This window comes from Pinus tabuliformis, chromosome 1_2 (assembly GCF_031772625.1).
Source record: "Pinus tabuliformis cultivar Carrire ecotype Pingquan chromosome 1_2, CPIR1, whole genome shotgun sequence".
NCBI classification, from domain to species: domain Eukaryota; kingdom Viridiplantae; phylum Streptophyta; class Pinopsida; order Pinales; family Pinaceae; genus Pinus; species Pinus tabuliformis.
In genome coordinates, this window is record NC_142298.1 from 540,783,602 (window position 1) to 540,802,032 (window position 18,431).

At 44.8% G+C, this 18,431-nt stretch overlaps 1 protein-coding gene across 1 annotated transcript in view; it reads right to left on the reverse strand.

Annotated features, from left to right (window-relative positions):
• The window catches only part of LOC149206730 (protein IN CHLOROPLAST ATPASE BIOGENESIS, chloroplastic-like), a 113,700-nt gene extending 102,378 nt beyond the window's left edge, over positions 1 to 11,322 (reverse strand). Inside the window, exons 1-4 of the mRNA XM_089393787.1 lie at positions 11,223 to 11,322; positions 11,068 to 11,110; positions 10,672 to 10,729; positions 10,341 to 10,508 (exon numbers count right to left, since the gene is read on the reverse strand). Of these exons, the coding sequence (XP_089249913.1) occupies positions 10,341 to 10,508; positions 10,672 to 10,729; positions 11,068 to 11,110; positions 11,223 to 11,319 (366 nt within the window). The 5' untranslated portion in view covers positions 11,320 to 11,322. The remainder of the gene's footprint in view (positions 1 to 10,340; positions 10,509 to 10,671; positions 10,730 to 11,067; positions 11,111 to 11,222) is intronic.
• Positions 11,323 to 18,431: the final 7,109 nt, after the last annotated feature.

The window sequence follows — 18,431 nt, forward strand, 5'->3', positions numbered from 1 at the left end:
GTTGCTGTGGGATTGTTCATCTGGTGATTTAGCTAGAATATCTGTCTCCGACTAAGAGGTACTACTGCCGAGGGCATTCTCTGTTGGGTGAGCCATTTCTGGCACCCAGGTTGTATTCTGAAAACTGCATAATAATAAAACCCTCTGAATAGCTGCACTGGTTTTCCCGCATTAGGTTTTTCCGGGGACATTAGTCCAAAAACAACAGTGTCACTTGTGTGCTTGTTTCTTTCAGTTGATGATTTGTATGTGTTGATATGTACTTGTATTTATTTTCAGCATTTACATGGTAAATAACTTGTTAAGTAACTGAACAAGTAGGAAGAAATAAATCAGATAGTACAGGAAGAATTTCTAACGGGTTAAACTTAGAAATTCCAACATAGTATCAGAGGGTGGTTGCAAACCATAGGATAACTGAAGGCATCAGATGAGCAAAGCAGCAGCTACAGAAACAACTATCTCGAGTGACAAAAGTTGTTCCTAGCAGAAAGCAGCAAGAAAGGGGTGACAGAGAGAGACCGCGTCATCAGTTCGAGCCAGGAGGAGGATCAGTGCAAAGGCAGAGAGGAGAAAAACTGACCTACGCAATGCCTGGTCATCTTTCTCAGTCAGGAAGGATTGACGTTGTGGCCAAGAGGTGCAGATTGTGCCGGTGTCGAGATTGCGCAGAGCCTAGAGGCTCTAACCTTCATATTGTTGGGGCATAGGAGGCTGTGGGTAAGTTGCGGAGCGAAGCTGGTGGGGTATTGTGGTCAGAACAGTACCTAACAGGGCAAGACCAAGGAGGAGGGAGTTGCTGCCGAGGATTTCTAGCCAAGAAATCTGGATCAGTGGTGCCGCTGCACAAACAATCGAAGTGGGGCATCTCGACATTGGCAGAGGGATTTCCAGAAGAGAAATCAAGGCTCAGAGGGAGTCAAATCGAGAACTTCCAGGCAGGAAGTTGAGAGACTCAGCAGGAGTCAATTAGAGGACTTCCAGGAGGGAAGTAGAGAGACTCGAAAGAGTAAAAAAAGGAGCAGCGAAATGGTAGTGAATGGGCTAAGAGATCAAGATAGACTGGACAGAGCTTCGAACTTCGTGGTCTGAAAGGCTAGGATCTTTTCCATTCTAGACAGGTATCGCATCACTTCGCCTTGAAAACGATAGCGATCCCAGTTGACCCAGCTGAAAATGAGAAGTACGAGGAGGCAATGGCCAGGGCTAAGTGCATCATTCTTGACGGGGTCAAGGATCATGTGGTACCACATATTGCCAAGAAGGGCACGGCAAATGAGATGTGGGATGCCCTGAAGAAGTTGTATCAGCATACTTCCGTGCAGAGGAAGATGCTTCTAGAAAATCAGCTACGGTCATACCAAATGTAGAGGGGAGAGAAGATAGATATCTTCCTCAAGCGATTGACAAAGATCCAGGACCAGCTGACTTCCATAGGGGCCACGTCGGATGAGGAGATGTTGATGAGGACCGCATTGAACGCAGTCTCAGAGGATTGGGAGGTATTTGTCCGGAGTTTACTGGGCAGGTCGAGCCTTCCAGATTGGGAGGAACTGTGGGCGACTCTTCGTCAAGAAGAGATGGGACGGCTGACCAAGGCGGGAAGCAGCGACAAGGGGGTCTGAATCAAGGAGGAAGAGAAGGATGTTGCCCTAGCATCTGCGGGAAAGTAAGAGAAACGGAAGAAGAAGGACCTCTACAAGGTCAAATGCTTCCACTGTGGGGAACTGGGTCACTATGCGAACCAGTGTCCAAGGAAGAAGAGAAAGGGAGAGGCTCCTGAGACCAAGGCAGCACTAGCAAGGGCGGAGAAAGAAGTGGAAACAGATGACGACAATGCCATGAGTTCTCATGCGCCACTTGAGAGGAAGTGTTGAGACATCGAGCTATAGTCAGACGGACTACAGGCGATGAGGGGCAGGATCCTCGAGGTACCCAACCTCTTGGATTAGACCTTGCTACGGGAGCCCCGAAGAAGAGTCACAAGACACACAGATGTCGGTAGAGACGGATGCGGATGGAGCAACAGATAGTGCTACAGTGCAAGAGTCCTGGGACAACGTGAGGCAACAGTGCGAGTTGCATGCAGTTGTTGTAGCAGCGCGGAGGTCAGTAGAGGGAGCACTTGTTAGCAATAGAGGGAACTTCAGCATCGGGAGTGTTTCTAACCTAACAAAGATGTCAGAGTTGGGAGGATCAGTTACTTACTTCTCAGTAACTGAGTTGCAGTGCAGCGATTAGCAGTGGCAGTGCTATGGACAGCATGGTGAGAGGGGATGCAGTGCAGATGCAGCAGTGGCAGTGGCAGGGCCATGGGTAGCAGCACGGATGCAAAGGGATTTGTCGTACAGATGCAGCAATGGCAGTGGCAGGGCCATGGGCAGCAGTACAAGATGCAGCTATGCAGAGGATGTTGGGCGGGGAGGCCTAGCATCAGCACAGCGACCGATGCTGGATGATCAGGGTGATACTCAGTGAGGAGTATTATTAAAGCACAATCCTCGCTAAAAGGGAGTGTTGATTTGGGGTAGCATCGGATGTGCTCTAGCCACGAAAATTGGTGGAGAGGCTAAGGCACATGATATCTCCAAGACCTAGAAATGGTTTGAGCAGAATCTAACCGATTTGGGAGATATTAAAGTAATTAATATTTTTAATGGAGTTCCTTAGTCTAAACTTAGGAAAAATAAAATATTAACGGGTATTGATATAAAACTGGGTTAGAAGGGTCCAAAAGTCATGGATCAAACCAAATCTAATCTTAGCCATTGATTAGAGATTTAATCTTGGTTGTTGATGGACCAACGAGAAAAGTATAAGAGGAGACTTGAGGGTCAGTTGGAGAACACACCGAGAGAGATCAAGAACTCGATTTTCTGGGACAAGGTTTGCTGAGGAAATTGAGTGAAGTGATCTGAGTTGCACCTGAGGGGCAGTGAATACATAGCAGAGAGGCAAAGTTAGTATCGAGATGATCAGCGCAGAAGCCGGGAGTGGTTGACACAGAGCCAGCTAGAGGCCACGCAGAGGCAGCCAGGAGCTGCGCAGAGCTAGAGAGGGTCAGCATGTAAGACGCAGAGGCTCCAGAGGCTGAAGTTGGGCCAGAGAGGCTGACGCAGACCCTAGAGGCAACGCTAGGAGATTTTCATGGGACAGATTGGAGCTGGAGAGCTAGATAGGTTGACGCAGTCCCTATCAAAGTGACGAAAAGCAGCAGAAGTTGCATTGTTGTTGTGGGATCATTCATCTGGTGATTAGCCGGAATATCTATCTCCGACTAAGAGGTACTACTGCCAAGGGCATTCTCTGTTGGTTGAGCCATTTCTGGCACCCCGGTTGTATTCTGAAAACTGCATAATAATAAAACCCTCTGAATAGCTGCACCAGTGTTCTTGCATTGGGTTTTTTCGGGGACATTAGTCCAAAAACAACGGTGTCACTTGTGTGCTTGTTTCTTTCAGTTCATGATCTGTATGTGTTGATAATGTACTTGTATTTATTTTCAGTATTTACGTGGTAAATAACTTGTTAAGTCACTGAACAAGTAGGAAGAAATAAATCAAATAGTACAGGAAGAATTTCTAACAGTTAAACTTAGAAATTCCATCACAGTAGCAGTGTGCTGTAGCACAATGCAACATGATGAGAGGAGATGCAGTGCATATGCAGTGTTGGGAGGATGGACTAACAGCAGCACGGATGCAGAGGGAGTTGTTGTACGGATGCAGCAGTGGCAGTGGCACAACCATGGACAACAGTACAAGATGCAGCAGTGCAGAGGATGTCAGGCGGGGAGGCCTAGCATCAACATAAGTACTGGTGCCAGATAATCAGAGTGATGTTCAGTGAGGAGTATTACTAGAGCACAGTCCTCGCTAAGAGGGAGTGTTGACTTGGGGTAGCATCGGATGTGCTCTAGCCATGAAAATTGGTGGAGAGGCTAAAGCACATGAGATCTCCAAGACCCAAAAATGGTTTGGACTGATTGTACCCGGTTTGGGAGATATTAAAATAATTAATATTTTTAATGGAGTTCCCTAGTCTAAACTTAGGAAAAATAAATATTAATGGGTATTAATATAAAACTGGGTTAGAAGGTTCCAAAAGTCATGGATCAAGCCAAATATAATCTTAGTTGTTGATTAGAGATTTAATCTCAGCCGTTGAAGGACCAACAAGAAAAGTATAAGAGGAGGCTTGAGAGTCAGTTGGAGAACACACCAGAGTGATCAGTCATTCGATTTGCTAGAGTGGGGTTGCTAAGCAAAGTCGAATCAGTGATCAGCAACGAGGGGCAGTGAGTACTGGACAAAGAGGCAGAGACAGTGCCAAGAGACCAACGCAGAGGCAGAGAGCGAGAAGCAACAGCCAGAGTAGGCCACGCAGAGCCCAGTAGAGACAGCGCAGAGGCCAGAGGGACTGCGTCATCCACGCAGAGAGCAGCTGGAGTGACACAGAGGGTCGCAAAGGTTGCGCAGTGCCTCAAAGGGCTGACGCAAAGGGGTTTGGGTCTAACACAAAGGCCAGAAGGACCAGCGCAGTGCTTCAATGTCGCTAGAGAGGGTTTTGTGGGACAAGTTTTCTGAATACCTGTTTCCGAATAGAGAGGTATTACTGCCAGTTATTTTTCTCTGTTGAGTGAGCCAGTTTGGCACCTAGTTGTACTCAAGGAAATACTGCATAATAATAAACCCTTAGAATAGCTACACCAGTTTTCCCACATTGGGTTTTTCCGGGGACATTTGTCCAAAAATAACGGTGTCACTTGTGTGTTTGTTTTATTTCAGCTGATGATCTATAGATGTTGAGACTATATTGTGTTTATTTCGTTATTTATATGTTTTAAATAACTTGTTCAGAATTTACAAGTAGAAGAAATAAACCAGCAGAATACAGATTAATTTTCTAATGGATAGACTTAGCAAATTCAACAATGCTCTCCATCCCCTGGAGCCCCAAGCAATTATGAAGAAAAATCAATCAAAGGCAAAAGGCATATGAAGAAGGGTGGAAAGACAAAGGCTGGGGTAACTCATGTACCACGATTTGCTCCCTCCTACACTCATATACCCAACTGTGGGCTTCCCTTGTTATAGCTACCCAATGTACCTTGACATATGGTCTGTGAAAATTTGGAGACCCAAATCCCTACTGCAACAAATTGATATTACTTCTCCTACTTGTTAATTCATGCAAGTTGTTTACTGTGTTACACTGTAAATATCGAAGTAAATATGACTGCAAACTTCACTAATTAAATTATATTCGGAAACAAGAATTGAGCAAGAAGAAATAACACACACACAAGTGACAGTTGTTTTTGGACAAATGTCCCTTGAAAAACCCAATGCGGGAAAACTGGTGCTGCAGATGAGGGTTTGTATTATTATGCAGTAGTTTCTAAGTACAATCTTTGGATGCCTCATTGGCTATCTGATACAGAGAATTTGATTGGCAGAGAAATTAGTGAGAAAAATCTCACATTATCACTGGAGATTCAATATTGATCCAGGCTCTGGATGGCAAGCCCCACACTGCCTTTATGTCAGCCTATGTAGTTAAGCATCACATCTACTAGACTCTACGTAACCCTTCTTGTTGGTCGATTTGCCTCTGAAACTTCTACTCTCTGCCCTTCCAGTCTGACACCCCAGCTTCTGGATCTAAAACTCGACTCTCCAGCAAATTTTGAATCTCCTCTTAGGCTCTGCGCTGCCTCAACGTGGCTCTACGCTGCCCAACGTGGCTCTGCGCTACCTCTTCTAGATCTCTCTCTTCCTCCTCTGCAATGTATCCCCGGATCAGGAATCTCTCCAACTGGAAAACTATCCGTGCCACTCACTGCAAGAAATCTCCTCGATGACCTCTCTGACAACTGCTACACTGCTCTCTTGAGAAAATTGATCTCTGATCTCTCACTCGATGTGTCTTCTAAATGCCCATCGAAGTCCTTCTTGTAATCTTGTTGTTGAGTAATCAACGGCCCAAATTAAATTCTAATCAATGGCTCAAATCATATTGACTCAATCTTTGTCTTCTTCTAGAAGATTTACACCCAGTTTTATTAATACCGTTTAATTATTTTAATTTCCTAAGTTTATACTTAGGCATCCATTAAAAATAATTTATTATTTTAACAAAACGGTCTTCGGGTGGAATTTCCCAAAACGATTTATGGGTATTCTGGAATACGTGTCCTCCCTGCAAATTTTGAGACTTAGAGCATATCCAATGCTACCAGGAATCAACATGGTCTGGATGATTCCCCTTATCCCCACTCCATCCCATCATTATATCATTTGCCACCTACCTCTTAAAGGATGTTCTATGGCAATGCCACCCCCTTTAGAGGTTGAAACCACCTAATAGGATCTTTGATTAACCCCCTTTTGAGCTTGGAGACACTTGTACTTGCCAAAGCCCACTATGGAAGGGCATGCCACCATGAAGTGCCCCATTGATCCCATAACTTGTAAGCATTATTTCTTGATTATTCTAATGATGTGTTGTATTGGAGGGCAAGGGGAAGCATTGGATCTTATGCAAGATTGTAGGTAGGTCTTCATTTAGGGCTTGGTCTCCCTATACGGGATCCTAGCCCTCAAGAGGGCCACATTGGCACTTGTAGGGTGAGTGTTGAGATCCACGTGTCTCTACCATAGCAGATATCTCTTCATGGATCCCTAGCAATGTTCATTGATTTCTCGTGTTCCACCTTTTGGATGAGGATGATGCACCTAGTCCACCATACCCAATCGGCTACATAGTTGCACCATACACTTGGCAGATGTTACAGGATTCCTCCCGCTATAGATGGATGGTTTATCTCATCAGGAGACCCATGAGGATGTCTTTGTACCCCCCCACACCCACTTAGGAGCACCACATGTTCTTGATTGGATAACAAGTGGCCACCCCCTTGTCCACTATGTTTGGAGTCATTTTCTTTATCATGGCACCCATTGGACTTCATCAGGCCTCCTCAAAGGCCCAACGAATTCACTTTGTTGATCATTTGACCCTCTTGAGAGGTTTATCTTTACATTATTGAGCTATTTGGTGGGCTTGTCACCAAAACTTTGTTATTATGCACATTATTTTATTTTAGGGGCTAAATTATGCCTAGTTAGCTAAATTGAATTCATTAGGAAGTGTATAAATAGAAGTGTGATGGAATCATTTGATCATCATGACTTGGATTGGATCATTCTCTCTTGTGAGAATTTGGCTATTCTTTTTGGAGGACGAAATTGGATGGATGGATGAATTTTGATGTTTGGATCTCTTCATTTTTGTCTTGGAGCTTCTATATTGGCATATGATGATGATTGGATATACTTGTTTTCACATGTAAGTGCTCTTTTAATGCTATTTTGTCTTTTTCAATTGTCACATGCATGTTGCTGGGGAATTTCGCTTTACTAGGCTGAAATTCGCTGCTTTTCTTGTGTGAAATGATGGAAATTTGTCTTTTTATAGTGTGGCATCATGTCATGGTCAATGTTTGAATAAGTGAATGTTCCTAGAGATATTTTGTTAAAATTTTATCTCAATAATTCATCACATATTGCATATCGAAGTATAAGGACCTTCAAGCAATTGTCCCATGCCCTAATTACCATGTGAAATTGTTCTAGAGACCTACTTGACCAAGTGAAATCCTCCCAAGCATTGGAATCATCTTGACTCCATTTCTCCCAAAGGATTAGAAACTGGTCCTCCATAGGTGATCACCAAAAGCATAACCTTTATCACCTCTCCCTCTTTCTTCTAGGGCTAGCCTCCATAGGGGACCTAGGGCATCACATTTCGCACAAGTTATGCATCAAAAAAATTCAATCTCCTAGCCTTTACTGCATTGTTGTGTCTCCTAGGAGCCCTCGAAATTTGAAGTCATTCTTATGGTGGGATCTCGAGATACTTCAAGCCCTAGCTCTGAGATTGTTTCTTACCCTTTAATTCCCTTGGTTGGTAACCTCATTGGGATCATTGTATTAAGATTGTTGAAAAATCTTCCTTTGATTCCCTTCTTCCCCTCAATTAGGTCAAGCATACCCTTGATTGATCAACCCCACCCCCTTGACCTAATTTTGGGTACACTTGGTCCCATGTGGTCCCACAACCTTTTGAAGATAATTTCACAAAGACCTCTTGGAATCCAAGTTTTCACAAGGATCTCTTGGACTAGGTCCCTTCTTTACAAGTCTTATTTGTAAACCCCAACCCTTGAAATCTCCTTGGCCTTGCTTAGAGAGATTTACACCTTGCTTTTCAAGCAAGCAAACCACAAAATTGAATCTCTCTTGTGAATAGGCCCTTAGGAATCACTCTTTATCCCTTCATTGACTTATTCATCTAGTGATTCCTTTCATACCGGGTTTCCTCCCAATGGTGAAAGTCTGTAAAGAGCAGGGAGTTTTAGCTTAGGTGACAGTGGGCTATTGCTTCATTGTTGCCCTTGACCCAGTAGTTGTCCCTTTAGGATCCCCTCCTAGGACCCCTGCTAGTTTGAGCGGTAACAATGCCTATCTGTAGGGGGTCAAAAGGAATTACTAGATGGGGGAGCCCATGTACTCTAGGGTTAAGCTCCCGATATCAGTAATGACGTTCCTCATTCAATTTTGCTCGCATCACAGCTTCAACTGCAATAAGTGGAGGACTGTTCACTTTTCTGGACCACTTCAACCCAAAAATTAAGTTTCCACTGCTGGATTTATGTCTCCTGTTTAAGAAGGGCCTGTTGTGATCTCATCTCATCTTGCATATTTTTGATGTTCGAGATCACTGTTTGGAATGTGGGGAGTTTCCTGGGATATATATTACAAATAGATATAGAAGCTATGTGGGCATATTGATGGCTGTAATAAATTTGTTATAAATAAGTAATTTTCAGGTCTGTTATGTGTTGGGATTTTCACCCAAGGGTTGGAAAATTATTACCTTGAAGTACAGTGGTTTGATGTATATTTTCTTGGGTTGCCTTGTGTACTAGGTCAGATAGAAGTGAGATATATACTGATGTAATTTATATATCAAATTCATTCCTAAGGCTGAAATATCATAGAAAATAGATCCAGGGAATCACAAAAATTAGATGCAGATTCCAGGGAATCTCAAGGTTGATGTGAAATTTCTGAAATTGCATTGAGAGGAAATTTTTCGAAATTTCAGCAAGGTGACCCACAAAGCCAAATGATGATGACACTCCACCTTCTGCGGCAGTCGCAGCTCCAAGCTCATAAATATGTAGTGCTTGTATTAATGATGATGATGAGGCTCACCCTGCATGGCCTTAAAATTGTAAATTTCAAGATTTTGTATGGATGTATCGTTTTGTGGTACAAATGCCAATTTTGATATGACATCAACTAGATATACACAGTTAGCTTGCATGTACTACCTCTATTGTGACATTATGGTGGTGACCCACCTGGCACCCATCTGTTTGCAATTTGTTGTAATTATTTTATAGTTAATAGATCATTAGAAGAATAAATGAGAAAAAGAAAAGAAAAACCATTTCACCAAAAACTCACATCTTTTTAAAGTCCATCCACTAGAATGATGTTACCCGAGTTTTTTAAGGGTAAGTGGTTTGATTAGTTATGAATGGAGGTTTACCCTTCAAGCTTGTCAAACTTGGATGGGAACTGACTGACTCAGCAGCTATGAAAACTGGGCACCGGAATTGGTAATAACTCAGCCAATAACTCGGAATGATTCAACAAATAACTCAACACCAGACTCGATAACTGAGTCATGTTCAAATCTGGCAGGTTAGCCTACTTGGCACCAAACTCAGCTAGTCATATGACTCGTGAGACTTGTATGTCAATCAGGCTGACTTGGAAAGTATGAGAACCTTCGTAATTGTCTGTAAAACAGAGTAGTGATTACAACCAATTAAAGATATATTAATTGAGGGACATACCTTTTTTTTCTAAAACAGATAAAATCTGGATTTAAGCCATCCCAACAAAAAATCTATAAGGATAGAATGTTGTAGATGTGACCCAACTAAGGACAGTGAAGGAGCTGGAACAAGCAAACGGTGCATGGCAAAGACAGTGAAGAATTCTACATTTTTGCATATAGTTAATATCTCATTTAAAACACTTCAGCCTGGATATTCTCATTAATTTTATGACATCAGTGTCAAACGTGTCGAGCAGGGATAAGCAGTTTCTAAGACCTAACAGTGTCTTATTGTCATTAAAAATCAGGAAAAGGATATCCTTTGTTATCCTGTTACTGTCATCAGCATGAGTGAACCAGGTGATTGAATTAAAAAATCATGTCAATTATAATCACCAAAGCATTCAAAAGGAAATGGTGCAAACCTTCTTTGTCAAATAAACATCAAGATTTTCAATTTTAGATTCAGCTACATCCCCTTGTTTATACAATTTCTTGCCAGCATCTCCTGAAGCAGCATAGAGGCTATTTGCTGCGTCCTCATAGCCATTGCAATCTTCTTCTACCAGAATCCTATGAATATATTGATCCACCTGCAAATTATCCATCACCATGATCAATCCTTAAAGCAGCCTCAAATAATATTACTGGACTGTCCACAAGGGCCTTGTGCTTAGGGCAAAATCAAATCACAATGTATCAACTCACATGCAAGACTTCAAGAGCTTCATTTTCAATTTGGAATCAGTAGCTTACAGTCTTAGCTAAAAGTGACACACCATACTTCTGAACTCGTACAACGGGCATCTCCATGCTGCAAATGGGACCAAGCCTTGTCTTCATTAATACACAATAAAGTGACAATACATCATAAAACTTATGAAGATTCTATGCAAAATGGGATAGGTAATACTTGATTTAATTAAATTTCATGTTCAATTAAAATAAATGGTAAATTACTAAACTCAGATGGACATACAACAGAATAATATCGAAAATAAACCTAAGGTAAAAACATAATGAGTCATGATGGTATATTGTTCACCTATGTCAGTGTGAACATAATGAAATATCTCTAACAACTGATTTTCAGTGTTGATAAGATGATGCAGAGAAAAATAAAAGATGACACTGTAAATTTATATATTGTACCCTTCTGGACTGGTTGGCCATCTTAGAAGAGCTGTGAAAGCACCTGATGAAACCAGTGTAAGAACGAAATGAAGAAAAATGAGACAAACAAAAACAAACCAAGAAATAAGTACTGCATTTTAAAAATAAAAGAGAACGAACTTGCTCATGAAAACCTGATTGGTCTTCTGACAGTGGTATTGCAAGAGGAATTATACCCCGTCTAGCATAAGGAGGGACAAGTTTTTCACCTGTAAAATGGAATAAGGGCATTAAAAACAGTTTGAAAGACAACTCTGCGAATAAAAACCATCTCTATACAACTGTAAATAGCAAGAAACTGAGTGGCTCTCAAGCCATGAAGTAAAATGTTACCAAATAGAAGGAATATCATTTCATTCTGACTCCTGAATTTGTAAATTAAAACATCTTTGCTGCTCTCTGTTATAGGGAAGAATGACCTCAAACATTTTTGTTTGTTTAAGGATTTTTTTTCTTTTTATTTTTTGGTGGAAGCGGAGATCAATTCTGGGATGGTGTAATATTCCTAATTAGCCATGGCTAATTGGAATATTCGATTTTGTCCAAATTTTGCCTTCTATAGTTATTTGTAAATAAAAAAGTGAGGAAGGGGGACATAACTCACTTTTAGAATAAAAAGTCACTTCCTAGTAGCACAACGTTGTGACTTAAAGGGGAGCCAAGGGGGCCAAAGGGGGACGCAGAAATGGAGCCCACGTAGACACATGGAGGGACTGCGCAGGAGGGAAGACACACGTGGCAAGAGGGGAATCACGCAGGAGGAGGTGAGCCTTGGGATTGAGAGAGGCAAAGGCTATAAATGAGAGAGGAGCCCCCTCATTTTGATCATTCGGTTATGAGCATTTGTGATAGTCATTTCGACTTAGAGCACGCTAGCTGTTTAGCTAGTCTACAGCACTGTTTAGTGCATTGAGTGTCTTCGTTCGGAGATCTCACCCTTAGCCCCGGGGGACTTCAAGTGCCTGCTCGGGCAAGGTATTCCCATTGGCATTTCAGCAGTAGTTTCATCAGCCTTTTTGCAGCAGTAGTGGCAGCATTTTGGAGGACTGCGCAGCACTGAGAGGAGGACGCAGTTCTTTCTAGCAGGAGTCTGGGCTGAGGATTTGCAGGAGGTTTTGTGCTGAGGTAGAGCAAGGGATCAGCCCTTGCATATTGAGGAGTTTTGTAGGGGTTTCAAGCAGGTTTCTGGAGTATCTCATTCAGTGGCAGCATAGAGCAATGAGGAACTGCGCAGAACCCCAAGGGGGTCATTTTCGGGGGTCGGCCATTCCACAAGAGCTTTCTGGGTTTTTCTGGGTTTCTCGAGTAGAGTCCAATTCCAGAGTTTCAGCTTTTTCTGAGGGGAGCAGCCCCAAATCCTCGTTTGATTTCTAGCAGCAGCAACAGCACAGTAATTTCCCAGCAGCATGGACGCAGATCAGAGAAGGGCAATTCCTTTGCTATTCTGAGTGTATTTCTTCACTTTCCTTGTGCAAGTAGAGGTGCCGTCTTCCTAATCACCTCCTGTACTCATTTTATTACTCAGTATAATAAAATGGCTTCGCATTCTCTCTGCATTTCTTGTGTATCTGCGTATGGTTTATTTGATATATAATATCGTATCACTGTTATTTGTATCTCTTTGAGCATTCTTGGCTATTATACCACTTGTGTGTTTTTATTATACTCTTAGGCAGAGTCTGGAAAGGGCCAGGTAGCCTCCGAATCTCGTCCTCTTTTTAGAGGCAACATATCTGGTAAATGCCGTCCCAGTGCATCTCTGGTTGGAGTTTGCTTGTGTTTGGGGTATATTCCTGATAAGGGATATTACAGTGGTATCAAAGCATAGATCTGGCTCAGCCTGTGGAGCTAGCAATCTATGACACCGGGGGAAAAACCCTATATCTGTTACAGAGGTCGGAGATATAGAGACTCTGGGCGTAGGTTGGAGAACACTTACAGAGAGGGAGACTGTGTTCCGGTAGTAGACGCAGAACAAGAGCCTGTAGTGGACGCAGAGCAAAGGGAGCCTGTGGTGGACGCAGAACAAGAGGCTCCGATGGTAGATGATGATGGGAAGAGATTTTCAGATATGATCCTCAAATCAGTGCAGGATCTGTCGAGGCAGATTGAGGTGATGGGGCAGAGATTCACGGCAGTAGAGGCCAGACAGTGTGAGAGCCCACGGGTTTTCCAGGTTGGTGAGGGATCGGGCGCATCCCACCATTTGCCAGAACAGTGTGATATTGTGCAACAGGTGGCCTCACATGCCCCTACACGCTCTACCATGCCCACTTTCTTAGGAGCAGACACGGGGGCCATAGCCCAGCAGGAGGCACAGCCCGAACACATGGGCGATTATTTTGCAGAGTACCAGGCCTATGGGCAGGAGCTCAGGGACGCCCTCTCATTCAGAGATTTTGTTCAGCTCCAGTGGGATAGCGACCCCGCGACTATCACAGAGGGTACCGGCATTACCATGATGGTGACACCCACCATGCAGCGAGTAGATTCCACTTGCCTACGTTTGATGGTTCATCAAACAGTTCAGCAAAGTCTTGGGTGGAGAAGCTGGACATTTATTTCCAGCTTAACCAGATGTCGGAGACAGAGGCCATCAAGGTGGCAACATTGCATTTGGATGGTGAGGCCCAGGATTGGTGGTTTCATGGGATGGTTACACTCGGGCATTCTACAGTGACAACATATGTTGAGTTTACCAGGAGATTGATGGAGCGATTTGACCGGAGGGATCCAGAGCAGCATTTTGTTGAGCTGACGAGGCTCAAACAGACAGGGAGCCCAGAGACCTACATTGCAGATTTCTTGAGGGTCTTCGTGATGGTGCCAGACCTATCCACGGCGCGGAGGGTCTATATGTATGTTGAGGGGTTAGCAGAGCCACTTTGGGGTCTAGTCCGATCCACTAGACCAGCCACACTCTAGGATGCTATTAGCAGGACCCAGGACTTACAGGATGTCTTACCTAGGACCCGGACACCTTACCCCAGAGACAGACTTTCCAGTCTAAGGGGAAGGACGTGAGGATTCCACCTCCAAAGGGGAATCCAGGACGAGTACAGCTTGATGATGATGCCAGGAGGGAGCTGAAGAAGAAGCGGTTGTGCTTCACATGTCAGGAGTCGTGGGCACCGGGACATAGATGTGCTGCTGGCAAAGCACATTTTATTGAGGTCTTCTTTGAGAGCAGTGGAGAAGAGGATGACGAGGATGATGGGGAGGCCGGAGATAGCCATGCCGTACAGGGACCTTTACCACCTCCACCACCAGCAGCAGGAGGTGCATCATTTGCACCCACCGGAGGGGCCCTTGCAGCATTGCGAGGAGTTCCCAAGTATCTGACGCTACGTGTACGAGGGACAGTACGTGGCCAACGAGTATCAGTTTTGGTTGACAGTGGGGCAACCCACAACTTCATCGATGCATAGATGGTTGAGCGGAGAGGTATACAGACAGAGAGCTTCGATGGGTTTTCAGTCTTGGTCCCAGGAGATCAGACCATGACGTGTGCTCGTTATGTTCCAGAGCTTTCAGTGACGATGGGCACCTACACATTGACTGACCACTTTTTCGTGGTCGATATTCCGGACACCAACATGATATTGGGTGTTCAATGGCTTATCACTCTAGGGAAGGTCACGATGGATTGGAAGACCCTAGAGATGGAGTGGGATGATGAGAAGACAGGGAGGCATGAGAAGATACAGGGACAGCACACATATCCGCCTCAGACTGTTTCGACTCATTGGATGGAGGCAGTCTTCCAAAAGGGAGACATAGAGTGGGCAGTGGAGCTGCGTGCATCAGAGGCAGGGACTACAGGGCAGTCGGTACATCCAGAGATACAGTCCATCCTTGATCGGTATGCCATAGTGTTTGGGGAGATTCCACCAGGACAGCCACTGGATCGGGGGTTTGAGCACACCATCGAGCTAGAGCAGGGCATACAGGCAGTGATCACCACCCCCTATAGGCACCCCAAGGCCTATCGGGATGAGATTGAGAGGGCTATCCAGGAGTTGCTAGCTCTTGGGCACATTCAACCGAGCACGAGTCCTTTTGCTTCTTCTGTGGTGTTGGTGAAGAAGAAGGACGGTACGCTGAGGATGTGCATTGACTACAAGGCCCTGAACAAGAAGACCCTGAAGAACAGGTACCCCATACCCAGGATCGATGAGTTGATGGACGAGTTGAGAGGGGCACGTTTCTTCTCAAAGATTGATTTGAGATCGGGGTACCATCAGATTCGCGTGAGGGAGCAGGACATTCCCAAGACCGCCTTCAGGTGTCACTATGGGCACTTTGAGTTCTTGGTGATGCCTTTTGGGCTAACCAATGCCCCAGCTACATTTCAGTCCTGCATGAATCACATCTTCCGTAGTCACTTGAGGAAGTTTGTGTTGGTATTCTTCGATGATATTCTCATTTACAGCAGGACTTGGGAGGAGCATCTCCAGCACATTGAGACAGTATTGCGTATCTTATAGGAGCAGCAGTTCTATGCCAAACTCTCCAAGTGTGAGTTTGGGTTGACAGAGATGTTATATCTGGGACACATCATAGGGGTGGACGGAGTGAGAGTCCACAAGGAGAAGATCAGGGCCATCAGAGAATGGCCGGAGCCGAGAAACGTGACGGAACTTCGAGGATTCATTGGCATTTGTACGTACTACTGGAAGTTCGTCAAAGGTTTCTCACAACTTGCTGCACCCCTAACAGACTTGACAAGGAAGGGGGCATTCAGTTGGTCGGATACAGCGCAGCGAGCCTTTGATAGGCTCAAGGAGGTTATGAGCAGCTGCCCAGTGCTTGCATTGCCAGATTTTACGCAGCCATTTGTTTTGGAGTGTGATGCATCGGGAGAGGGGATCGGCGCAGTGTTGATGCAGGGAGGTCACCCTATAGCCTTTGAGAGCCGGAAGCTCCTTCCACACGAGAGGTTGTATTCTATATACGACAAGGAGATGCTGGCCATCATGCATGCATTGGCTAAGTACCGACAGTATTTGGTGGGCAACAGGTTCAGGGTGAGGACTGATCACAACAGCCTCAAGTTCTTTTTGGAGCAGAAGTAGTTACAGGAGAGGCAGCAGAAGTGGATCAATAAGATCCAAGCATATGACTTTGACATTGAGTATGTCAAGGGTAAGAACAACGTGGTAGCAGATGCCCTTTCACGTAGACCAGCCACATTGTCTCTTATGAGCTTGGATACAGACTGGAGGGCTCGACTCTTAGTAGAGTACTCCAAGGACAGGTTTGCATGTGAGATTTTGTACGGGCAGGTGACAGATGGCAGGTACAGGGTGATCGATGAGATCATCTATTATAGGGATCGGATCTTCTTGACTGAGGGGTCTCAGCTCAAGAAGAAGATACTCCAGGCATCACATGACTCACCATTGGCAGGCCATCAGGGGTTTACCAAAACCTACAGGGCCATTAGAGAGAGGTTCTCATGGAAGGGCCTCAAGGAGGACGTACTCCAGCATATCAGGGAGTGCGATGTTTGCCAGAGGAACAAGGGGGAGATGAGCCATCCCGCGGGATTATTGCAGCCTCTTCCCATTCCGGAGGGGAAATGGGAGAGTATTTCGATGGACTTCATCACAGGGTTGCCCATGGTACAGGGCAAGGATTGTATCTTTGTCGTCGTTGATCGGCTGACGAAGTATGCACATTTCTTTGCCATATCCGCACATTATACAGCAGCACAGGTGGCCGAGTTGTTCTTCAGGGAGATCTTCAGGCTACATGGTCTTCCTAAGACCATCGTCAGTGATAGGGACAACCGTTTTATGGGCGGGTTTTGGCAGGAGCTTTTCCGATTGGTGGGGACAGAGTTGACACCGAGTACCAGTTATCACCCACAGACGGATGGGCAGACAGAGATAGTTAACAAGTGGTTGGAGGGCTACTTGCGTAACTATGTCAACGGGTAGCAACGAGCATGGCTGAAGTGGCTGCATCTAGGGGAGTACTGCTACAATACTTCACATCACATGTCCATTGGTATGTCACCATTCTATGCCTTGTATGGGTATCATCCTTTATCTTTTGTTGATGTGATGTTTGGTGATAGCAAGGCTCCTAGAGCCAAGATTTGGATCCAAGAGAGTCAGGATATCCTCTAAGCTCTCAAGGATAACATGGCTACAGCGCAGAATCAACAGAAGTTGTATGCTGACAGGGGTCGGGTGGAGAGATAGTTCGAGGTAGGGGACATGGTCTACCTGCAATTACAGCCATACCCACAGTCGTCACTTAAGCAGAAGGGGGTTGAGAAGCTCAAGCCCTGCTTTTATGGGCCATACAGGGTGATACACAGCATTGGACAGGTTGCATATGAGTTGGAGTTGCCCCAAGGCAGCAAGATTCATAACATTTTTCATGTATCGTGGCTGAAAAAGGCATTGGGGTAGTAGGTGACGGTGACAGATGAGCTACCACCCATGGATGATGAAGGGCATTTGGTATTGCAGCCGGAGGCTATCATTGATACCAAGGAGAGGCAGCTGCAGAGCCGGACGGTCCGAGAATTCTTGGTGAGATGGAAGAATTTGTCGGATGAGGATGCCACTTGGGAGAGTGAGAAGATCTTATAATATCCATCACTTCAGTTGCTTGGGGACAAGCAACATTTTGCCGGGGGAGACTGTAATATTCCTAATTAGCCATGGTTAATTGGAATATTCAATTTTGTCCAAATTTTGCCTTCTATAGTTATTTGTAAATAAAAAAGTGAGAAAGGGGGACATAACTCACTTTTAGAATAAAAAGTCACTTCCTAGTAGCACAACGTTGTGACTTAAAGGGGAGCCAAGGGGGGCAAAGGGGACGCAGAAATGGAGCCCACGCAGACACATGGAGGGACTGCGCAAGAGGGAAGACACACGTGGCAAGAGGGGAATCACGCAGGAGGAGGTGAGCCTTGGGATTGAGAGAGGCAAAGGCTATAAATGAGAGAGGAGCCCCCTCATTTTGATCATTTGGTTATGAGCATTTGTGATAGTCATTTTGACTTAGAGCACGCTGGCTGTTTAGCTAGTCTGCAGCACTGTTTAGTGCATTGAGTGTCTCCGTTCGGAGATCTCACCCTTAGCCCTGGGGACTTCGAGTGCCTGCTTGGGCAAGGTATTTCCATTGGCATTTCAGCAGTAGTTTCATCAGCCTTTTTGCAGCAGTAGTGGCAGCGTTTTGGAGGACTGCGCAGCACTGAGAGGAGGACGCAGTTCTTTCTGGCAGGAGTCTGGGTTGAGGATTTGCAGGAGGTTTTGTGCTGAGAGGTAGAGCAGGGGATCAGCCCTTGCATATTGAGGAGTTTTGGCAGGGGTTTTAGGCAG